At 41.9% G+C, this 23564-nt stretch overlaps 1 protein-coding gene and 1 pseudogene across 1 annotated transcript; one reads left to right on the top strand and one right to left on the bottom strand.

The window, feature by feature from the left end:
• The first annotated feature begins 6123 nt into the window (after window positions 1-6123).
• LOC120435195 lies at window positions 6124-10006 on the top strand (annotated as a pseudogene).
• A 2788-nt stretch (window positions 10007-12794) lies between these two features.
• LOC116320809 (rhamnose-binding lectin-like) lies at window positions 12795-22132 on the bottom strand. The gene is made up of 14 exons (XM_039604269.1): window positions 22031-22132; window positions 21575-21963; window positions 20610-20765; window positions 20402-20505; window positions 19081-19125; window positions 18851-18989; window positions 18651-18754; window positions 18199-18243; window positions 17971-18109; window positions 17765-17868; window positions 15200-15244; window positions 14974-15112; window positions 14770-14873; window positions 12795-12957 (listed from the first exon to the last, which is right to left on the bottom strand). Coding segments are annotated over exons 1-14 (1617 nt in total). The 3' UTR covers window positions 12795-12955.
• Window positions 22133-23564: the final 1432 nt, after the last annotated feature.

The following is a 23564-nucleotide window of genomic DNA, read 5'->3' as shown; positions in this document are numbered from 1 at the left end:
TAAAACATCTTACTTCGACACCCCAAAACACACATCGCTTACAGACATCTTTTTTAATTAAATTATCTCAAATTCAATTTCAGTTCTTAGAACCCAGATAACGGTCTTAAGTATCAACAGTTTATGTATCCTATCTCAAAACCCAGCAAAATTCATACAGTCATGGCAAGAAATAAAACTTTACTTACAGTCTTGTAATAAACAAAACCAGCGTCTTAAATACATGCATCAGCCATGTGTAGCAGTCTCTATAAACTTCCTATCAGTCTTACACAGTTTTACCTAGTACAGACACGTGTCAAGCAAACCCCATACTCATATTCTACAGTTATCATGAAATACTTATCATAATCAACAACAGTCACACAAATATAATAAACATAAACTGCATTTCTTCCTTAAAACACAGATTGAAGTCGTCCTTAACCCTGGCTCTGCAGTCAGTCATTAGCCACTCATTAGTAAACAGGAAATGTCACTCTAAATAAGTCCCAGGCATCTCATTTACATAGACACAGACACACTCTCAAAATAAACAGCCTGCTGCAGTGCCCGTGGCAGACAGAGCCTATATACAAACATAAAAATTATAACACAGAGACATCTGATAAATTAAATAATATTTACAAGGCCTTAAATTGCACAACCTACATAATTTAGACAAAATTTGAATTAACCCTCCAAGGGACAAACTCCAAGTTTTTGATAATCAATGACCCAGTATCAGGTCCAACCTGTGTCTGGTCTAATTGCTAAAGTTCCTAAGTCAATTTAAAAGCGTCCAACGCCCAAGGTCCAACCTTTACTACCCAAAAAGTGCATAAACCGTTCCAAACGGTAAACTGATCCAATCAGTAGCTATTTAGGAGCGTCGTTGTTCTCCACACTTGCCAAGTGAACTATCCTCCCAGAGGAAGATGTCGATCGTCACCGACAAATTGAAAGCGTCACCTTCCGACAATGCACTTCCTAGAACATCCCACAGTTCCGTTCTACAGAAATTTACTTGTATTTTAAAGACATCCTATGAAACCACCAAACCAACTTTATTGATGTCCAAGCCCAGCTTTATATTCAATTATGACTGTATTACCATACACAGTTTCCAAATTACCTATAATCCTAAATTCAGTAGTCCAACTACTTTAAATTCTCTTTCCTTAGCAGTCCAACTGCATTTAAATCCTCGTAGCAGTCCAACTGCTTGTCCTTTACTCAGTACTGTCACTTAACCTTACATTATCATTACTTCAACTTCAATTCTCATGAGATTTTCACCAAAATCAAAACAGACCTTTACCAGTAATTTTCAGTGAGTAGACTTTCAATTTTGTCAGAACCAATTCAGCACTGTTTGGAAATAATTCAACAGGTAGTGCCTTACCTTTGAATAAGCCGGCTTATGTCCACTCACTTCGACCACTGACTCGTGTCTGCCTGTTTGAGCACCTTGGACCCTCTCAGTCTCAACCTCCAAGTTTTCTCCCTCAACCCTCGGCCAATGCACCAAATGTTACGGGTTCGAAATTGAGGATGAGAGTAAAACAATGATGGTCCAGAAGAGGTCAATCAAACAATTGATTTTTAATGAATGCACGCAGCGTGGAGAGGTGCAAACTGCAGAACAGTTGTACATCTCTACCCAAAATACACTCTAGATTGCTTTTATAACATCAGGGTATTGTAACGCCCCTTCTTGCGTTTACAAGCACATAATTTGCATGTACAGAACATTCATGTATTTTAAGAATTAAATGCAACATAGAGGTTCCTCCTTGTGGCATACTCTTCCGAATATGGTGATGACCTAAGGCCTTTGAGGTCACCATGGACTGGACATCCTTCCGTCACCTGTAACTAAGCAAACTCAAATGCAACAAGAAGCTGAATACATTCAGGCCTTTACTCAGCTACTATTTTACTGTAACAATATACTCAGCCTATAAGCTTTTAAGATTATAGATTTAACTCAACGATTTAAGTGGTTGTAACTGCACCTGTAATAAACATGTTAATATTAGATTATGATAACCCCTGTAATACAAATTATAACATAATGCCAACAACTTCAATAAATGCTAGGATGAAATGATAATTAATGCAATGATAAAGATGATGGTTATGAACAGTAACCCTAAAATAATTCCTATAATTCTACAGATTTCACACACCTAATCTGTTTGACAATTCCAGAGGTTCACATGGCTATTTCACATGGAGAGAAAAGAAAGAGCTAACTTCACTCAGAGATGGAGAAAGATACAAAAGACAGGACAGGAGAGGAAGAAGAGAGGTTTAAAGGGAAGGACTGCACATTTAAAGCATACATGTAAGTCCTCATGTTTTTAAATCAGATATCAGGTCTGTATATGTGACAATATGGTTTTTTCATAAGATGCCAAACAGACTGAGGTAAACTAACAGTGTTATTTAAAGGCATGAAAATCCTCTGCAGGTTAGTGCAGGATAAAAATGTTAGTTTGCTGTATTGTGATGGATTTATAGTAAAGAACAGTATGCATGACAGGTGCACAGTGGCTGTGGTTTCATGGACAGAGTAAGGTTACATCAAGTTTAGCAGACCTTAATATGATTCTTTTTTTATTTGAATTTTATCCATTAACTAAATTAACCAATAAACCTTGATACCAACTTTATACTATCTAGAAAAAAGCATAAACAGTGTACTGTCAGTGTAGAGGATGGAAATCAACCAGGACAACTCATGAAACATCTGCTGACATCTGGTTGAATTCAGTTGTGTACATCCACAAAGCGCAGCAGGTCAGCAGATCATAGCCTGTACACTGTACAAATCTACTGAAGCTCTTAATAGAAATTATCTTGAAGTGTGATTCTTTTCTTCACACCCTCTACAATGTAGAAAATAGACATAAATTTGTATTTTTCTTCTTTTTCTTCAGATTTAAGCTTAGTACAATTAGAATTAAAAAAGTTAGACTAAAGTTTGTGTTTCCATCTGGTGAGATTAGTTTATCATTATGTTATTATAGCACAAGCTTCAGTTAGCACAAAAATAGAAACATCCTGCATAGAGCTACTTTTTACTTTTGTTTAGTACATTTTAGAGCCTGTACTTCTTTACTTTTACTTGAGTAAAGGAGGGGAATAAGTCCTTAAACTTTTACTGGAGTATTTTGTAACAGTAGTACTTGCACTTCTACTTAAGTACAGAAATTCTGTACTTTTGCCAACTCTGCACCTTAAACAAGTAAAGGTGAGAAAGTACAGGCTCTGAAATGTACTCAAAGTAAGAAAGTAAAAAAGCTTCTTGAAGGACAGTTCTACTAACTACTTTTGTAATTGCTAACTGAACCTTTTGCTATATTAATATAATAATAAAATATTATTACATGAGAATACAAATATTTTTTATCTAAATAATAATTCTAATTAATGTGCTTAGTTTGACTCATGTAGAACACCTGCAGTTAAAGGTAATTCAAAAACAAAAGAACTATTTTCTGTTGCCTACGTGGTAAAGGGTGACTTTGCCTGCACATCTGATTGGTAAAATGAGAACAGTCAAGGGCTACAGTGAGATCAAGCAGGTGGGGGAACCCTAAAATCTTTGTACTACAGGGAGTGCAGAATTATTAGGCAACTTAACAAAAAACAAATATATACCCATTTCAATTATTTATTTTTACCAGTGAAACCAATATAACATCTCCACATTCACAAATATACATTTCTGACATTCAAAAACAAAACAAAAACAAATCAGCGGCCAATATAGCCACCTTTCTTTGCAAGGACACTCAAAAGCCTGCCATCCATGGATTCTGTCAGTGTTTTGATCTGTTCACCATCAACATTGCGTGCAGCAGCAACCACAGCCTCCCAGACACTGTTCAGAGAGGTGTACTGTTTTCCCTCCTTGTAAATCTCACATTTGATGATGGACCACAGGTTCTCAATGGGGTTCAGATCAGGTGAACAAGGAGGCCATGTCATTAGTTTTTCTTCTTTTATACCCTTTCTTGCCAGCCACGCTGTGGAGTACTTGTGCGATGGAGCATTGTCCTGCATGAAAATCACGTTTTTCTTGAAGGATGCAGACTTCTTCCTGTACCACTGCTTGAAGAAGGTGTCTTCCAGAAACTGGCAGTAGGACTGGGAGTTGAGCTTGACTCCATCCTCAACCCGAAAAGGCCCCACAAGCTCATCTTTGATGATACCAGCCCAAACCAGTACTCCACCTCCACCGTGCTGGCGTCTGAGTCGGACTGGAGCTCTCTGCCCTTTACCAATCCAGCCACGGGCCCATCCATCTGACCCATCAAGACTCACTCTCATTTCATCAGTCCATAAAACCATAGAAAAATCAGTCTTGAGATATTTCTTGGCCCAGTCTTGACGTTTCAGCTTGTGTGTCTTGTTCAGTGGTGGTCGTCTTTCAGCCTTTCTTACCTTGGCCATGTCTCTGAGTATTGCACACCTTGTGCTTTTGGGCACTCCAGTGATGTTGCAGCTCTGAAATATGGCCAAACTGGTGGCAAGTGGCATCTTGGCAGCTGCACGCTTGACTTTTCTCAGTTTATGGGCAGTTATTTTGCGCCTTGGTTTTTCCACACGCTTCTTGCGACCCTGTTGACTATTTTGAATGAAACGCTTGATTGTTCGATGATCACGCTTCAGAAGCTTTGCAATTTTAAGACTGCTGCATCCCTCTGCAAGATATCTCACTATTTTTGACTTTTCTGAGCCTGTCAAGTCCTTCTTTTGACCCATTTTGCCAAAGGAAAGGAAGTTGCCTAATAATTATGCACACCTGATATAGGGTGTTGATGTCATTAGACCACACCCCTTCTCATTACAGAGATGCACATCACCTAATATGCTTAATTGGTAGTAGGCTTTCGAGCCTATACAGCTTGGAGTAAGACAACATGCATGAAGAGGATGATGTGGACAAAATACTCATTTGCCTAATAATTCTGCACTCCCTATATAGTAGCATAGGGAAAAGAATTACAACTCACAATAATTTCTAATATAAGCTTGGGTTCTTTTTCTAACTTCGCTCGGTCAAAGGAGTTTGCAAAGAAAAGCGTCTGGACTTCTTTAAGTTGCTTGAAGACGTTTCACCTCTCATCCGAGAAGCTTCTTCAGTTCTAAGGTCAAATGGCCGAGAGTCCCAGATTTAAACCCAGTGGGAGTATCCCCCCAAAGAGGGACTAAGGACCCCCTGGTGATCCTCTAATCACATGCGCCAAGATGTGAAAGCGGGTGTGGGACCTAATCAGCCAGGGTTTCGGGTGAGCTCATTGTGAAACCTGGCCCCACCTTGTCATGTGAATTCCTGAGGTCAGATGGCCCAGGATGTGAGTGGGCGTTAAGGCGTCTGGGGAGGGAACTCAAAACTGGATTATAGATGGCAGACAGTTGGTGTCGTAAACCACCGCCTCTGTTCAAAGATGGTCGCTCACAGTGGACATAGATGGCCTCTTTCACTCCTCTTTCAAACCATCTGTCCTCTCTGTCCAAAATGTGAACATTGGCATCCTCGAAAGAGTGACCTTTATCCTTAAGATGCAGATGGACTGCTGAGTCTTGTCCCGTGGAGGTGGCTCTTCTATGTTGTGCCATGCGCTTGTGAAGTGGCTGTTTGGTCTCGCCAGTGTAGAGGTCTGGGCATTCCTCGCTGCACTGTACAGCATACACCACGTTGTTAAGTCTATGTTTTGGAGTTTTGTCTTTCGGGTGAACCAGTTTCTTTCTGAGTGTGTTGCTGGGTCTGAAGTACACTGGGATGTCTTGCTTGGAGAAAACTCTCCTGAGTTTCTCTGATACACCGGCTACATAGGGGATGACAACGTTGTTGCGTCTGTCTTTCTTATCCTCCCTCGCTGGTGTCTGATCTTCTTTTCTGTGCCTCTTTGCTGACTTTATGAACGCCCAGTTAGGATAACCGCATGTTTTCAGTGCTTCCTTTACATGTGTGTAAAGGCTTCCCTCTAAGCCTGAAGGGAAAAAGAAGGAACACACACATGTAAAGGATCTATTTATCAAAGGAGTTACAAATACGCTGCACAGTCAGTATGCTCGCTTAATGCAGTCACACTGCTATCAGCATATCAGGCAGAAATTCTGGAAGACATGGGCCGTCAGCTTGACTCGGGTTCCCCGAACCCAGCCCTCTGGGATGAAATCTGCGTGGTTAATGATCTCATTCTTCGCTCCTCCAGGGGAGCAGTCCAAGGGTGTGGCCGTGTTATGGGCCTTGCAGTCTCGGGTGAGAGAGCCTTGTGGCTAAACCTGTCAGGCCTAGGTGATGCTCAGAAGGCTGAGGTCATGGATGCAGCCTATGACCCAACTAAGGGTCTCTTTGGTCCAGCCCTGGAGAGAATGAGAGAAACAAGCACCCGCAGAAAGCAGGAGGGAGAAGCATTCAACCTCTGCTTACCCAGAAAACCTAACTCTCAGCCCCAGCAGGTGCCAAGAGCTGGCTTTGCCGCTACAGCAGCAGCTGTGAGAGGGAGACAGAGTGGGGTCAGAATGCAGAGAGGAGCAGGTGGCCAGCAGGGTGCCCACCAGGCCAAGGTAGAGAACCAAAGACCTTGGGGCAAGCATTCCTTTGCAGCAGCCGCTGCAAAGAACAAGCCGTCACACCCCGGAGAGGGGAAAAAGAAGCGGTCAGCCTAGCACACCTGCAACATTCTGTGTCACCCCTCCCTTCTCCCCCAAAGAGAAGGAAGGTGTTAGAAGGGGTAACCAAATCACTCCAAGGTTCAGGGTCTCCGGAAGTTTCCAGTTCACCAGGAGCACCCTCTCAGTCTCCTCCTCCAGTTCAGGCAGGACAGACTTGTGGACAAATGGCGCAGTGTCACCAAGCACTCCTAAGCACTCTGTCTGTGTCACCAAGCACTGCCCAGAGTCACCAGACGATTCACTGTGGTTTGGGGGTAACAAAAGAAATAAAACGTGCATTTCTACAGCCAGGCAGTTTGCCAAGGGCAGAATGTCCCCCCAGTTTCAAAATAAAAACAAAAGAAAATCACTGCCATTTGTCTTTGTGCCCAGCGGGGGGAGCTCACGCTCTCCCCGAGGGGGAGAGCCCCAACTCCTTCCGGGAGACAGGGGTGATGTCACGCTACCGTGTCTTCAGAGGCCCGCTCGCAGCGCGGCTGGAGCGGTGGCGCACATGCGCAGTTCATCCCTGGGTCTTGTCAACCATTTCCCATGGTTACAGACTACAGTTTGCGGTAAAACCACCGAGATTCGGCGGAGTGTTAGCTTCGGTGGCCAGTGGTGATTCAGCGAATGTGCTGGAGGAGGAAATATCCTCCCTGTTACACAAACAGGCGATCAGACCGGTGCTGAGCGAAGAGGCTCAGCAGGGCTTTTACTCCCGATATTTCCTCATCCCGAAAAAGGACGGCACATCGCGCCATCCTATTCTGGATCTGCGTGTGTTAAACAAGCATTTGAGAAAGTACATGTTCAGAATGCTCACACACAAGACGCTTTGTCGCTCAATTCACACAGGTGATTGGTTTGTTACAATCGACCTATCAGACGCATATTTTCACATCGCCATTTATTCTCCACACAGGAAATATCTCAGGTTTGCTTATCAGAGCGTAGCATACGAGTTTCAAACTATCCCATTCGGGCTATCCTTAGCCCCAAGGGTGTTCAGCAAATGTGTGGAGGCAGCGCTGGCTCCGTTAAGGAACAGCGGCATCAGAATATTCTCTTACATAGACGATTTTCTAATATGCTCACGATCGCGCGAGCAGTCGATCAAAGACTCCGAGGTGGTAGTGAATCACCTCACGGAGCTTGGGTTCACAATCAACCTGGAAAAGAGCCACTTGGAACCCGTACAGTTTACAGAGTATCTGGGGCTCAGAATAGACTCCATCTCTTATCGTATCGCATTTTCAGAGCGGAGGATCGCATCCTTCACTCACTGTCATTCCCGTTTTCAGCTGGGGAAAGTTGTGCCGTTCCGCCTCCTCGGCCTCATGGCCTCGGTGATATCGGTGGTACATTAGGGGCTGCTTATGATGAGAGATTTTCAGCGGTGGGTCGCTTCTCTGCAGCTGTGCCCCCGCCGACATCTCAGTCGTGGTGTAAAAATAACGCAGCCGTGTATCGCGGTTCTCCGGCCTTGGAGGAACCCGACAGCTTTCGCTGCGGGGGTACCTCTCGGGGCAGTATCATCCAGGGTGACGCTGACCACAGATGCATCCCTGTCAGGCTGGGGTGCAACTATGATGGGCAGAGCAGTGAATGGCGTTTGGTCACAGAGACTCGCTCTGAATCACATAAATGTGCTGGAGCTCCGCGCAGTGCTCCTAGCCTTACGGCATTTTCTGCCGTATCTCCGGGGACAGCATGTTTTAGTGAAAACAGACAACTCCACTGTAGTTGCTTATATCAACCACCAGGGCGGCACCCGTTCCCGGCAGCTACACAGGTTAGCCAGGGAAATAATTGTGTGGAGCAGCACTCGGCTCCGCTCCCTTCGGGCAACTCACGTGCCGGGAATTCTGAATAGGGGAGCGGACCTCCTGTCCAGAGGAAATCCACTGTTCGGAGAATGGAGACTTCACCCACAGGTGGTGGAGCAGATTTGGCAGAGATACAGCCGGGCTGCCGTAGATCTCTTCGCCTCGCGAGAAAACACACAGTGCCCTCAGTTTTTCTCCCTGTCAGACGCAGATGCGCCACTGGGCGTGGATGCGCTGGCCCATCCATGGCCAAAAACTCTGCTGTATGCTTTCCCTCCCCTCAGCCTGATCTCCCCTACACTGATCAGAGTGAGGGATCAGGGGCTGTCACTGATTTTAATAGCTCCACGGTGGCCATCCAAACACTGGATAGCAGAAATCATCCAGCTTCTGGTGGACGAGCCATGGCCACTCCCCGTCCGCAGGGACCTTCTCAGGCGCGTGGGGAGATATACCATCCCCATCCAGACCAGGTTGCTCTCTGGGCCTGGCCCATGAAAGGTGGAATTTGAAGGCAGCAGGCATGCCTCCGAAGGTTATTGAAACCATTCAGAATGCCAGAGCCTCCTCCACTCGTTCCATTTACAGCAGTAAATGGCGTGTTTTTGAAGGGTGGTGCCATGAAAAGCAGATTATCCCTTTTCAGTGTTCAGTGGTGGAGCTGTTGTGTTTTCTTCAGGATTTGCTGGACAAAAGGAGAGCTTTTTCCACCATAAAGCTGCCACGTGGGGTTTGGTGATAAACCTGCCGGTCAGCACCCCCTTGTATGTTGCTTCATGAGAGGGGCGCGTCGAACACTCCCAGTTTCTAGACCACTGGTCCCTTTATGGGATCTGTCAGTCATTTTAGACGCCCTCTCCCACCACCCCTTTGAGCCTATTGGGGCAGTGGGGTTGAAGTTTCTCTCTCTTAAAACCACTCTGCTGTTGGCTCTAACCACAGCCAAGCGAGTTAGTGAATTGCAGGCTCTGTCTATTCACCCCTCTTGTCTACAGCTGGCCCCGGGACTCACTAAAGCACGCCTGAGGCCTAACCCAGCCTTTGTCCCTAAGGTATTGGAAACGTCATACAGGTGCTCTACGGTAGAGCTCCTGGCTTTTCACCCCCCTCCATTCTCTTCAGAGACGGAGCAGGGGCTGAACACTTTGTGCCCTGTGCGGGCCTTGGGGACTTATGTTGACAGAACAGCTGGATTCAGGAAGTCGGAGCAGCTGTTTGTTTCCTGGGCCTCCTCTCACAAGGGCAGGCCCGTATCACGCCAGAGGCTAGCTCATTGGATTGTAGAGGCCATAGCTCTGGCTTATAGCTGTAAGGGCTCGCAGGCCCCCCCGGGACTCCGAGCTCACTCCACTAGGGGTGTGGCCACATCCTGGGCTTTGTTCAGAGGTGTATCAGTCCAGGATATTTGTGCGGCAGCAAGCTGGGCTATGCCACACACGTTTGTCCGATTTTATCGCCTGGACGTTGCTCAGTTGTCCCTGGCTCGGGCAGTGCTGGATTCTGGTGCCTCAGGTTCAACCTGAGATCCTGGAGTAGTACTGGAGAGTAGCTTCGGGAGCTGGCGCAATCCGGGAGTGGGCCATATCTCCCATAGTGAAACACCGAGCGAAGTTAGAAAAAGAACGTTGGGTTACTTAACGTAATCCCTGGTTCTTTGATAACAGAGTGAGGTGTTTCACCAACACTTCCCTCCTTGCTTAGGCACGGAAAGAAATCTGCTTGGAATGAGTTAGGAGGAGCTGGTCGGCCGTGTTAGAAGGAGGGGGCGGAGCCCTTAGCACGGCTCGACAGGTCTGTCATAGACAGACGTGGTGTCATTGGAGCTTCCGTAGTTGGTCACGCCGAGGCGATTCCCATAGTGAAACACCTCACTCTGTTATCAAAGAACCAGGGATTACGTTATGTAACCCAACGTTTTCTTAGTGTACATATGATCAGCTGACCTACTTCATTTTGTAGATTTAAACTGGAGTAGGGACCAGCTGGACCTCAGCCTCCCTCACCTGAGGAACTGATACAGGTGCAGGGGATTACTGGACCACAGCTTCCCTGGGAGCAGGAGCACACGGAGGCAGAGGAGCTGGCTCAGAAAAAAAGGACTTTGCGAAAATACTTTTTTACACCTTTCTCACCACAGCTGGCAGTCCTTAAAGTTTTTGTGGTTGGATTAGCAAACTCTGGATTAGCAGTCTTAGACTCACTAGCATGGCTAACAGTCTTGAAAGTCTTTGAGGGCAGATCGTTGTTTTTAATGTGTGTGAGTTTGAGAGGAGCGTGAAAATGCTACACAGATGGACCAGTGATAAGCAGAAGAAAACACAGAGGTTAAATACACAGACGTGTATGTGCATGTTCCCCGCCTCTCACCCTATGACAGCTGGGATAGGCTCTTGCCATCCCCCTTGCCACGACCCTGATAAGGAGGAGAAGAATGGATGGATGGGAAAACAGGACACCAGCCAGGAAACATCTTTCCATGGCAGTCTTGTTGCATTATGTTTAAGAGAGTTCTCACTTTCCAGATTGCTGAAAAATCTATGTCATCGTATTGAATCTGCTCTAACAAGGAAAATGTAAGTTTGGATAATCGATTCTAAGTTATTTAGTGACCAGAGATGTGCTGAAGAATATTTTAGTCTTTTAATGTTTTCAGTTTTAATGTTACCTTCAGAAATGACCATCTCCCGCTTGTTTGTATGCTGATTTTTATTTATTTATTTTCTCTAAAACTAGATTGTGTGTTTCCTGTTTCATGCAATAGAGGACAATTTTTGGAGGTTATGGGAAGCATTGTCTTGCTTTCATGTTTCATCCTAAAAACAATTCAACCCAATGTCACTTTGGTTGAAATTGAATTGATAAAGACAGGACAGGTACAGTTTAATGCATTTTTAATATATTATTATTTACAGCATAAATTGATAGGAAAAAATAAGAAATCAAATACTTACCTGATGTGTATGTGCGTATTCAACTGAAAAAGGTTATTTCCTCTTCCAGATATCGCTATACCTTAAAACTGCAAAGGCCTACATTAAACTTCTTAATATCCTCCTCTAAATTTGATATGTCCTCCTCTGAGCTTTTATCTTCCTCTCCTGATGTCTCACTTTTCTCCACCTCATCTGCCGACAGCATTAAGACTGACTCCCATTCCACAGTTTGGAATAAAATGCCTTCTGCCTCATCCTGGCCTATGCTTTGTGAGGTATGAGTATAGAAAATATGAGGCAGCAAGTCTTGATGTCACTGTCAAAAATGAATGCATTTCTAAAATTCTACTAAATCTAACTTAAGACTCTTTAACTAAGGAACAATTTGAGTTTAAGCTGGCTTGGCCTGGCCACGTCGGAAGAATGTAACCTTGCTGTATCCCAAAGGACCAGCGTTGCGGTGAGTTGATGGATGGTTTGTAACCAACTGGGTGCCCATGGCTGTGCTTTAAAAATGTCTGTAAAATTAATTACAGACACAAGAGCTACAGATTACATGAAAATAGGACACCACTACACTACACCCTACAACCTACACCACTCTGAAAGACAGTCAGTAGGAAGGCAGCCAAACACCAACCTCAGCTGGCGTCTCCATTCGTTTGTGTTGTGTGCAATTAAGACAGCCACTCATGGATAGACTTCTCAGTCACTCACAGCGTACCTGAAACATGTTAAACCTGTCTGGATGCTAAACCATCGTCTCTTGAGACAGAAATGTGTTTAACTGATCTACTTAGAAAGCATAGGTTTCGTAATAGCTAGGCATTTAGGGTCCTGGAAACTAGATCTGTGTGTCATTGCATAATTTTGGTTTATGACATTTTACCAAGTGGAAACAACTGAATCTTGCAGTACAATAATGTGATGAATGTACCACATTCACACAGCCGTGTTTCACGCCCTGTTCTCCAGCTGTATTCAGTGTCTGTGTGTGTTCCCGTTTGTTGTCGCGTCGTCCCTCATTCTGGCCTGTGTGTTTTGTTTTCATGAAGTTTCTGTCCCAGTTTAGGTTTTGTTTTAATCTTTTGCCAGCAATAAAACTGTGGTTTTTGAGTTTAAATTCCGCCTCCATGAGCCTGCATGTTGGGTCCTTTTCCTGCCTGCCTGCACACAGCCTTGACAGCAGACTTTTGAGTCTATTTTTCTTTGTGATGCTGACAAGGTTTTGATTGTGTATACTATGTGTATGTACATTTGTTTTTGTGACTTGCACATACGTGTATGACTTTACTAGATTTTCTTTTCATCATCAATATATTATGCAAACATCTAAAATGAAATAATGAAAGCAAGAGAGACTGTTTGCTGCTTAGGATATGTGTTTATTTGTTTTTATTGTGATATGAAATCATATTTGTCAATACATCTTCCAGCAGTGATGTCATCGAGGCTCGACATTCTAGTGGAAGTGACATCAACAGTGGGGATGCGACATTTTCATGTCAGATCACACAATGAATAGTTGACTTAATGTTTTCCTAGAAAAGAAAAGAAAAGATTTAGTGATGAGTTTTATTTTTGTAATTTTGAAGCCTTAGCTTACATGAAATTAATGAGTTAAGGTTTATGTTTAGATTGTGTTTGTTAGTCTAGCCTCCTGAATGCCTCCTGGATATTCCTTCTCTCTCATTCATGTGTTTGTGCTTCATTGTCTGTTATCATGCTCCAATCTCAGCTGTAGTTTGTATATTCCCTGCTTTACTTTGAAGGTAAAATTTTCTTTAATCTTTTGACATTTAAGTTTTACTGCCTTCCACTTCTTATACCGCTACCATGTTCTCAATTAATTTTTACATTCAATTCCATTCCTCAGTATTTGTTTTTCACGTTTCATTGTCCCACCACCTGTCTTGGTTCTGGCCTTGTGCCAGAATGCATGGATGTTTCAGTGTCTCCTTGATTCAGTATCAGTTGCTCTTTCCCTGTTTTAGTTATGTCTTTCTTCGGGTTGTGCAGTGCTACTGTTTGATTGTCCAGTTACTTGCACCTGTGCCTATTGCTAAGTTTTATCTAATTCCCATTTAGTCATATGTTTATATACCCTCTTATTTTTCCTTGGTCCATTGTCAAAAGACTAGACTTTTGAAAAAGCACAAAATTGGGTAGATGAACAACTCCGTGGTGATCCTGTGGTGGATGAGACTCGCCCTGAGTTTTTCAATGTTAGGGCACTGACGTGCCTCTGCAACATTGTGTGGAAGTTGGGGACAGTGCCTTTGGTTTTGTAGACCAGAGTGGTGTTTCCAGCTTTATGGGGATCACACTCCTCAGCCTCACTGGCAAGATATATCCTCCTGAGAACCGTGGAAAAAAGAATCTTTGAAGAAAGTTCAATCTTCATTGAACTTTTTTTGCGATTTCTTGCCTCTTTGGAGCTAAAAGAGGCCACCCAAACACATGAGATATCAATGAAAAGCCCAGGAAGTCCTCTATTTAGTACATCAGGACTTAGTGGGGTAGCTCAAATAAGTCAAAGGATATAGACCAAAAGCAAATGTCCATTACAGATGACATAAATAAATAGGCTGGTTCTCAGCCAGGAGAAGGCTGCCAGGATCCTGGAGAAGGCAGTTCTTCTATCAGAATATTAGATGGTGTGTAAGATCCTGTGGGCAGTGCTTCGGTGGTATTAAATGAATGGTCTATTGTTTTGGGCAGTTCAGTCCCGTACTGCCATTCTGAAACCTTGGTCTTCATTGCCAATAAAAAGTCAAGCTCATTCTCAGTGGGTGTTAGATTTCGTCAGAGCCACTTTGCAGCAGATACCTTCCATTGCAGCAAAACAATGGAAGGTATCTGGTTTGGTGGCCTCAGGATGTTCTCGCCATTTTCTGTATATGATGTGAATTTGCTGACCTCAGGCTCACTCTTGGATGGTTTACAGCTGAGTGTGACGTGCCTGAGATTAGAATTAGCCCAAAATCGAAGAGATGGTTCTTAGCTGGAAAATGCCACTCTGAGTCAGGAATGGGTTATTACTCCAAGTGGAGGATTCAGGTATCTTGGGGTCTTGATTAAGAATAAGAGGAGTAGAGGGGGAGCCTGACATACAGAATTGTGTGACATTAGCACTGATGCACATGCTGTGCCAAATGTGGTGAAGAGAGATATTAAGTCTGTGTCAGAGTCGTAAAAAGAAGATCTCCTGTTAAACACCATGATTTGAATGACTGAATGTCCTTTCTTAATTCTTAGTCTGACCATGTAGGATGAAATAAACTATGATGGTCCTTGTGATTGCTTTGTTGCTAGCATTTTTTTTAAAGTGCATTACCATTTAAAGTACTTACAGTAACAAGCATACACCACTCCCAGGTACTTGTAGGTGCCAACACAGGGGTCTCCAAACACAGAGTTGCTTGCTGAGATTGTGCAGCTGCTTTTCCCATTACAGCTGTAAATGCAGTTAAAAGGTGAGTAGATGTTTAAAATACTGCACATTGTGTAATCTGTGGGGAAATGCAAAGCTGAAGAAAGATAATCAGCATCTGTACCTGTTAGCAACAATATTCTTGCTCCCAGGACTTGAGCACGTTTCAAGTTGGAGCTGAGAGGCAGGACGTCCAGCAGAGCACGTAATTTTGTCACGCCGCCCATAATCAGCTCTGTGGATGACTAAAACCTGTCCTTTACCTGAGGAAGAAATCATAGCATTAAAGTATAAACATGTTTCCATTTCAATCAAATGAATTCAGTAAAGTTACAAAAGAAAAAACTCACCACACTGAAGGTTTATCTGAGATCCTTCACATGTTACAGTCTGGACTGAGAGGAAAACATAAATCACATTACAAACTGTAAAAATTCATGTGCAGACTGATTATTAGTTCACAATCGCAGTTTTAATTTGCAATCTTTTCCTTCTGGGTTTTGATTTGATCTTTGACTTCTTGATATTTATATTTTGAATTTATATTTTGACTTTTGTTACGGGTTCGAAATTGAGGACGAGAGTAAAACAATGATGGTCCAGAAGAGGTCAATCAAACAATTGATTTTAATGAATGCACGCAGCGTGGAGAGGTGCAAACTGCAAAACAGTTGTACATCTCTGCCCAAAATACACTCTAGATTGCTTTTATAACATCAGGGTATTGTAACGCCCCTTCTTGCGCTTACAAACACATAATTTGCATGTACAGAACATTCATGTATTTTAAGAATTAAATGCAACATAGAGGTTCCTCCTTGTGGCATACTCTTCCGAATATGGTGATGACCTAAGGCCTTTGAGGTCACCATGGGCTGGACATCCTTACGTCACCTGTAACTAAGCAAACTCAAATACCACAAGAAGCTGAATACATTCAGGCCTTTGCTCAGCTACTATTTTACTGTAACAATATACTCAGCATATGAGTTATGATACATATATTTAACTCAATCATTTTAAAGTAGTTATAACTGCACCTGTAATAAACATGTTAATATTTAATTATGATAACCCCTATAATATAAATTATAACATAATGCCAGCAGCTTCAATAAACACTTTGATGAAATGATAATTAATGCAATGATAAGATGATGGTTATGTAAAATAATCCCTGTAATTCCACAATTTGGATTGTGTGAATCTTCATCTTTTGTTAAATTATTTTGCATCCCGTATACTGTACTTGAGTCATTAAATCCATAATACATGTATGACATAATATAATTGATTTGGTCTTTTAGAAACTAATTATCACTTTTTCGATGTCTTTTTTTCAACTCAATTGCATTTCAATTTTATTTTATTTGTACAGCACCAAATCACAACAACAGCTGTTATATTGTAAGGTAAGGACCCTACAATAATACAACAGAGAAAACCCCATCAATCATATGACCCCCTATGAGCAAACACAACCAAGCAGTTTGGTGACAGTGGAAAGGAAAAACTCTGTTTTAACAAGAAGAAACCTGCAGCAGAACCAAGTTCGGAGAGGGGAAGACAGGACAAAATACATGCTGTGGAAGAGAGACAGAGATTAATAATATCTCATAATTAAATGCAGAAAGGTGTTTAAACACGTAGTGAGTGAAAGAGGTAACTGAAGAAGAAATACTCAGTGGATCATGGGAATCCCCCAGCAGCCTTCACCTATTGCAGTATAACTAAGGGAGGATTCAGGGTCACCTGATCCAGCCCTATCTACAGTATTTGCTTTAGCAAAGAGAAAAGTTTTAAGACTAATCTTAAAAATAGAGATAGTGTCTGTCTCCTGAATCCAAATAAGAAGCTGAAGGCTCTGCCTCCCATTCTACTTTTAAATACTCTAGGAACAACAAGTAACAGCCCGCAGCCCGAGAGCAAAGTGCTCTAATAGGGTGATATGGTACTATAAGGTCATTAAGATAAGATGGGACCTGATTATTTAAGACCTTGTATGTGAGGAGCAGGATTTTAAAATCACTTCTGGATTTAACAGGGACCCAATGAAGGGAAGCCAAAACAGGAGAAATATGCTCTCTCTTTCTAGTCCCTGTCAGGACTCTTGCTGCTTTTGGATTAGCTGAAGGCTTTTCAGGGAGTTTTTAGGACATCCTGATAATAACAGATTACAGTAGTAATAAATAAAAAGAAGCAATAAATGCATGAACTAGTTTTTCAGTATCACTCTGAGACAGGATATTTCTAATTTTAAAGATATTGCACAAATGGAAGAAAGCAGACGTAGATATTTGTTTAATATATGCATTGAAGGACATATCCTGGTCTTCACAGTCCAAGATGTCCATATTTTTTAATATAATTTCCTTTTTTGCATCTCACATTTTTCTGGCTTTTTTGACAGACAGTAAAGAAAGGACAGGAAAGCAGAGAGAGCAAAAGAGGGGAAGACATGCGGCAAAGGGCCTCAGGTCGGACTCAAACCCAGGCTGGTTGCTCTCAGCTGTATGGCATGTGGTTGCCTACTCAACGCACTGCGCTAAACCGGCATCCATTTTCCTTGTTTGCTGTCTATTCGTCTTTTAGTATGATTTTGCAGCACCATGTTGACACACAAAGGTGTGTCTAAACCCTAGTTCGACTTCAGCTTGTCAACTCAATGGTGAGTGACAATTTGGACATGAAGTACTAGCTGTGAATTCTCCACATTTTATTGATGCTTTTTTTAAAAAAGGACAAGGTGAAAAAAGAAGATGTCCTATTAATTAATTATCATGATCTGAATGACTGAGTTTCCATTATTAAGCCTCGGTTACAGCGGCGTGATCGTACTGCGTGAAATCAAAGAGGATGCTTCTCAAGATTGCTTTGGTCGCTAGCAAAGGTGCGTTACTCCTTGAGGTACTTACACTGACAAGTATAAACCACCTGCATGTACTTGTAGGTGCCAACACAGGGGTCTCCAAACACAGAGTTGGTCGCTGGGATAGTACAGCTTTTTTTCCCATTACAGCTTTGAATGCAGATAAAATGTGAGTCAGCAGATGTTTAACGTACTCCACATTGTGTAATCTGTGAGAAAATGCAAAGCTAAAGAAAGAGAGTCAATCTGTACCTTTTAGCAACAACATCAGTACTACTCTGACTTGAACACGTGACAACTTGGAGCTGAGAAGCAGGACGTCCAGCAGAGCATGTGGTTTTGTCATGGCGACCATAATGAGCTCCATGGACAACAATAATCTGTCCTTCACCTGAGGAAGAGATCATAGCATTAACATATAACCATGTTTATATTTCAGTCAATTCAATAAAGTTACAAAAAAAAAAAAAAAAAACTCACCACACTGAAGGTTTGCCTGAAACCCTTCACATGTTAGACTCTGGACTGAGAGAAAAACATAAATCTGATTAGAAGCTGTAATAATGAATGTGCAGACTGATTAATGATCACAGATTTAATTTGTAACTTGAATTCTTTTGCAACATTTTCATTCTTGGTTATGGTTTGATTTTGGAGTTCCTTGTTTTTATATTTTGGATTTATATTTTAAAGCAATTAAAGTTAATCTTTTGTTAAATTATTTTGCATCCTGCATAATACAGTATATGTAAAACATAATATGTTTTAACTGGTGTTTTGTAAACTGATTATCACCTTTCAAATGTCTTATTTTTTCTGTCCATTTTATTGCATCTCAAAGTGTTCCTTCAGTTCAGTTTTATTTGTGCAACCTTAAATCACAGCAGCAGCAAGGTTGTGGCAGTATTTGCACAGCAGTTTATGATACTTACACTGACAAGTATAATCCACTTCCAGGTACTTGTAGGTGCCAATACAGGGGTCTCCAAACACAGAGCTGGTTGCTGAGAGACTACAGTTATTTTTCCCGCTACATCTGTGAATGCAGATAAAAAGTAAGTCATCATAGGTTTGACATACTGCACATCTAAGAGAAAAAATGAAGCCAAAGAAAGACAGTCAGCATCTGTACCTGTCAGTTACCAAATTAATACTCGCAGGAGTTGTGCAGTCGACCTTTTTGATTTGGCAGGCAGAACGTCCAAGAGAGCACGTGGTTTTGTCCTGCCGCCCGAAATGAGCTCTGTGGACGACTAAAACCTGTCCTTCAGCTGAGGAAGAGATCATAGCATTAAAGTATAAAGATGTTTCCATTTCAATCAAATGAATTCAATAAAGTTACAAAAAGAAGAAAAATCTCACCACACTGAAGGTTTGCCTCGGATCCTTCACACGTTACAGTCTGGACTGAGAGAAAAACATAAATCACATTAGAAACTGTAATAATTAATGTGCAGATGGATTATTAGTTCACGATCACAGACTGTTTTGGAACCTTTTCCTCCTTGGTTTCGATTAGAGTTCTGAGTTCCTCACACTTATAAATATATTTTTTGAATTTGGATATTGTGAATTTTATAATCCAAAGTATACATGATGGAATATCATTTATTTAGATTATTTAAAAACTTATTATCACCTTTCGGATGTCTTGGGGTTTTTTCACTATCCTTTTTTTAAATTGTCATTTCTTGTTTCACATCTCACTTTTTTCTTGTTTCATGATTATTCATCTTTTAACTTTTAAAGGTGGAATAAAGTTTTGTTTGGTTTTGGAGCACCATCTTGAGATGCAGAGGTGTACATGATAGATAGATGATGATAGAGCTGCAATGATTCATCAGTGACTCGAATGATTGGATTATAAAAAAAACCTCAACACAAATTCTTTGCTTTGTTTAATGCTCTGTTTCACACTGATGTGTTAAATGATGTACACTAAGACCTGCAATAGAAACTTGTTTAGGGGCAGTGGGAGAAAAAACTAGTGGGAGTCCTTCATCAAAGCACCTGATCAACAAACTTTGTAGCTGCTTCATCCACTGCCCTTTGTATTACACAGCAAAAAATCTGCAGTAAACAGGATGAGTCTAAAGGGGGCTTTGGGGTGTACTAGACCATATTAAAAATTTTCAGATTGAAAATGAAATAATATGAAATATTGTCCTAATAAAACTGAATTCATTTTTAAAAATATACAAATAAAAGTGGGCAGCACGGTGAAGCAGTGATTAGCACTGCTGCCTCACAGCAAGAAGGTCCAGAGTTTGACTCCACCACCTGGCTGGGGCCTCTGTGTGGAGTTTGCATGTTCTCCCTGTTCTCCCTGGGTTCTCTATGGGTATTCTAGCTTCCTCCCACAATCCAAAGACATGTAGTTAGTGGGGTTAGATTGATTGGTAAGTCTAAATTGCCCATAGGTGTGAATGTGAATGCGAATGGTTGTCTGTCATTCGCAGTCATTAGCCCTGTCAGAGGGCTATGTGTTAGCCCTCTGACAGACTAGCGACCTGCCCAGGGTCTACCCTGCCTCTTGCCCTGTGGTTGCTGGGATAGGCTCCAGTCTCAGTAAGAGAAGTCTGACCCCACTGAGTGAAACCAGAGATGATGGTCCTTGTGATTGCTTAGTTGCTAGAAATTTCTTTTTTTGAGTTTTTTCTGAGTTACTGTTTAAGGTACTTACACTGACAAGTATAAACCACCTCCAGGTACTTGTAGGTGCCAACACAGGGGTCTCCAAACACAGAGTTAGTCGCTGGGATAGTACAGCTGTTTTTCCCATTACAGCTGCGAATGCAGATAAAATGTGAGTCAGCAGATGTTTGACATACTGCACATTGTGCAATCTGTGGGAAAATGCAAAGCTGAAGAAAGAGAGTCAGCATCTGTACCTCGAAGCAACAACATCATCGCTTTTGGAACTTGAGCATGTGACAACTTGGAGCTGAGATGTAGGACGTCCATCAGAGCACGTGGTTTTGTCATGCCGTCCGTAACTAGCACTGTGGATGACTAAAACCTGTCCTTTGTCTGGGGAAGAGATTAAACTATAACCATGTTTCCATTTCAAGAAATTCAATTCAAGAATAAAACATAAAAAAAACTCACCACACTGAAGGTTTGTCTGAGATCCTTCACATGTTATGCTCTCAACTAAAAAAAGACATACATTTTTTTTTTAATTATCAGCAATTACTTTAATTTCTGTGACATTAAGAAGTGACATAACACACAAAAATAATTTCTATTAAAAGAACATAATGCTTTTTGGGGGGACTAGTTTCTGCTGCAGATGGAGCTACATCTTCTTTTATTTAGCAGAAGAACAGGAGACTTGTATAAGTTGTATTCAGTTATTTTAGGAGTTCAAGTTAAGTCAAGTGCCTTTTTTGTCATTTAAACCATGTGCACTGGTACAGTACACACTGAAGTGAGACAACGTTCCTCCAAGAACGTGGTGCTACATATAACATATAACAGACAATCAACACAGGACTACATAAAGTGCAAATGTGCAAAAATTGCAAATAAATAAATAAATAAATCAAACAAAGATAGTGCAACACCAGACAGAACAGAAAGATACAGACACAAGACAGTGCAGACACAACAGTGCAATAGAAAAGTGCAACAATGACAGTGGATTGTGCAAAAGACTGAGCACTGTGCAAAAAGTAGGTTAATGTATGAAGGTGTGCGGGTCTGTCTGTATGACATTGTGCAGATAAGTGCTTGAGGTAGTGACGTGTATGGAGGTATGTGTGTGTGTGTGTCAGTCCAGTCACTGAGTGTTCAGCAGTCTGATGGCTTGATGGAAGAAACTGTTTCGCAGTTTGGCAGTGAGGCCCTTTGGTACCTCTTGCCAGAAGGCAGCAGGGTGAAGAGTGTGTGTGAGGGGTGCATGGGGTCCTCCACAATGCTGATGGCTTTGAGGATGCGATAGGTGTCTGTGATGGAGGGAAGAGAGGTTCCAATGATCTTCTCAGCTGTTCTGACTATCCGTTGTAGGGTATTGCCATCCGATACGGTGCAGTTACCATACCAGACAGTAATGCAGCTGCTCAAGACCCTCTCGATAGTCCCCCTGAAGAAGGTGATGAGAATGGATGGTGAGACATGGGCTTTTCTCAACTTCTGCAGGAAGTAGAGATGCTGTTGGGCCTTCTTAGTTATGGAGCTGGTGTTGAGGGACCAGGAGAGGTTCTCTGCCAGGTGAACACCAATGAATTTGGTGCTCTTGCTGACCTCCACAGAGGATCCATCAATGTTAAGTGGACAGTGATCTCTCCGTCAACTCTTTTGTTTTGTCCACGTTCAGAGACAGGTTATTGACTCTACAGCAGTCTGTTAGCTGTTGCGCCTCCTCTCTGTATGCTGACTCATCATTCTTGCTGATGAGACCCACCACAGTCATGTCAGCGGCAAACTTGATGATGTAGTTTCAACTGTGAGACTCTGAGTCTTGTTTCGAAGTGATGGAAAAGGTGAGAAGACGGTGACACAGGGAATCATGCAGTTTAGGCACCTGACCAGCATGCCTTCAGAATGCCTCCTAGGTGAGGGGTATTAAGCATGTCCAGCCTGGCGACACTAGAGAGATTATATCTCTCAGTTGGCTTGGGAATGCCTTGGTGTCCCCTGAAATAGCTGGAGGAGGGGGATGGGAAGAAGGTTGTCTGAGGATCTTAGACACCTTCCCAAGCATCATGGACTTCTTTTGCTGGCTTAAGGCACTTCCATATTAGCTTCACTTTTCTAACCCAGGAGTTATGTAGATCTTTTATATACAGAGTATGCTTTTCTTACCGTGGCTCAAGCGGCAGATCTCGCTGTCACAGCGGGCATTTTTTGGTGGGGACACATCGTCAGCTCTGGTATAGCCTGAAATTAAAAATAATCTCATATGTAGTGTACTGTGTTGTGAATTTTATAGTCACAATTTAATAGTTTTTTCCTGCATTTTTTAAAAACAAATAAATATCCAAATATAAATACCATCAATTTAATTACACAATAGTAAGTAAATGTTATATATAGTACATGAGAAACCAAAGTGCTTTATACTAGAAACAAAAATAAAAGGGTTCCTAAAATTCCATCCTACACACATTCACACTATTTACATAAGATAACACAACACAGTTCCAGAATTTTTGAAATAAGCTTTGACACCGGGATGGTCAAGAGTGACTGAGGAACAGAACTTAATGATCTTGAGGTAGTGTTTGGACACAACAGTATCTACCAAATATGCAGGTGCAAGAGCATTCAAGGCTTTAAAAACAAACAGTGCCACTATACACTGCATTGCACGGCGATCCAGTGCTAACTAATCAGAGGTGGGTAGAGTAGCCAAAAATTGTACTCAAGTAATAGTAGCACTACCTCAACATAGTTTTACTCAAGTAAAAGAAGAAAAAACATCTTAGCAGAAGAAACACTTTTCCAAGTCACTATTAAACTTCTCCAAATGGCACAACAGTCTCAGCAGATAGAATAACATTAAAACAACAAAACCTCATGTAAAAACAAGAAGTCTCACGTTGACATAAGCTGTAGGTTTGTGTCTGTGTCTCGTGCATTTTTGGTTAAAACGTGTTTATTATTCATTCACTGAAGTTACTCACAATGAGTCGAGTAGCCAGAATTTTTAGTTAAGTAAGAGTAGTGATACTTCATAATAATATTAATCAAGTAAAAGTAAAAAGTACCGTGTAGTAAAAGTACTCCTCAAAGTATTTTTCCCCCCAAATTACTCAAGTAAGTGTAACTGAGTAAATGTAATTAGTTACTACCCAGCTCTGTAACTTAAAGTTAAAAAAAGGTTGCTAACACTGAAGTAATGT

The sequence above is a fragment of the Oreochromis aureus genome, linkage group 20, assembly GCF_013358895.1.
Source record: "Oreochromis aureus strain Israel breed Guangdong linkage group 20, ZZ_aureus, whole genome shotgun sequence".
In the NCBI taxonomy this organism is placed as follows: domain Eukaryota; kingdom Metazoa; phylum Chordata; class Actinopteri; order Cichliformes; family Cichlidae; genus Oreochromis; species Oreochromis aureus.
Note: the sequence above shows the minus strand (reverse complement) of the source record. Positions and strands in the feature narration are given on the sequence as shown.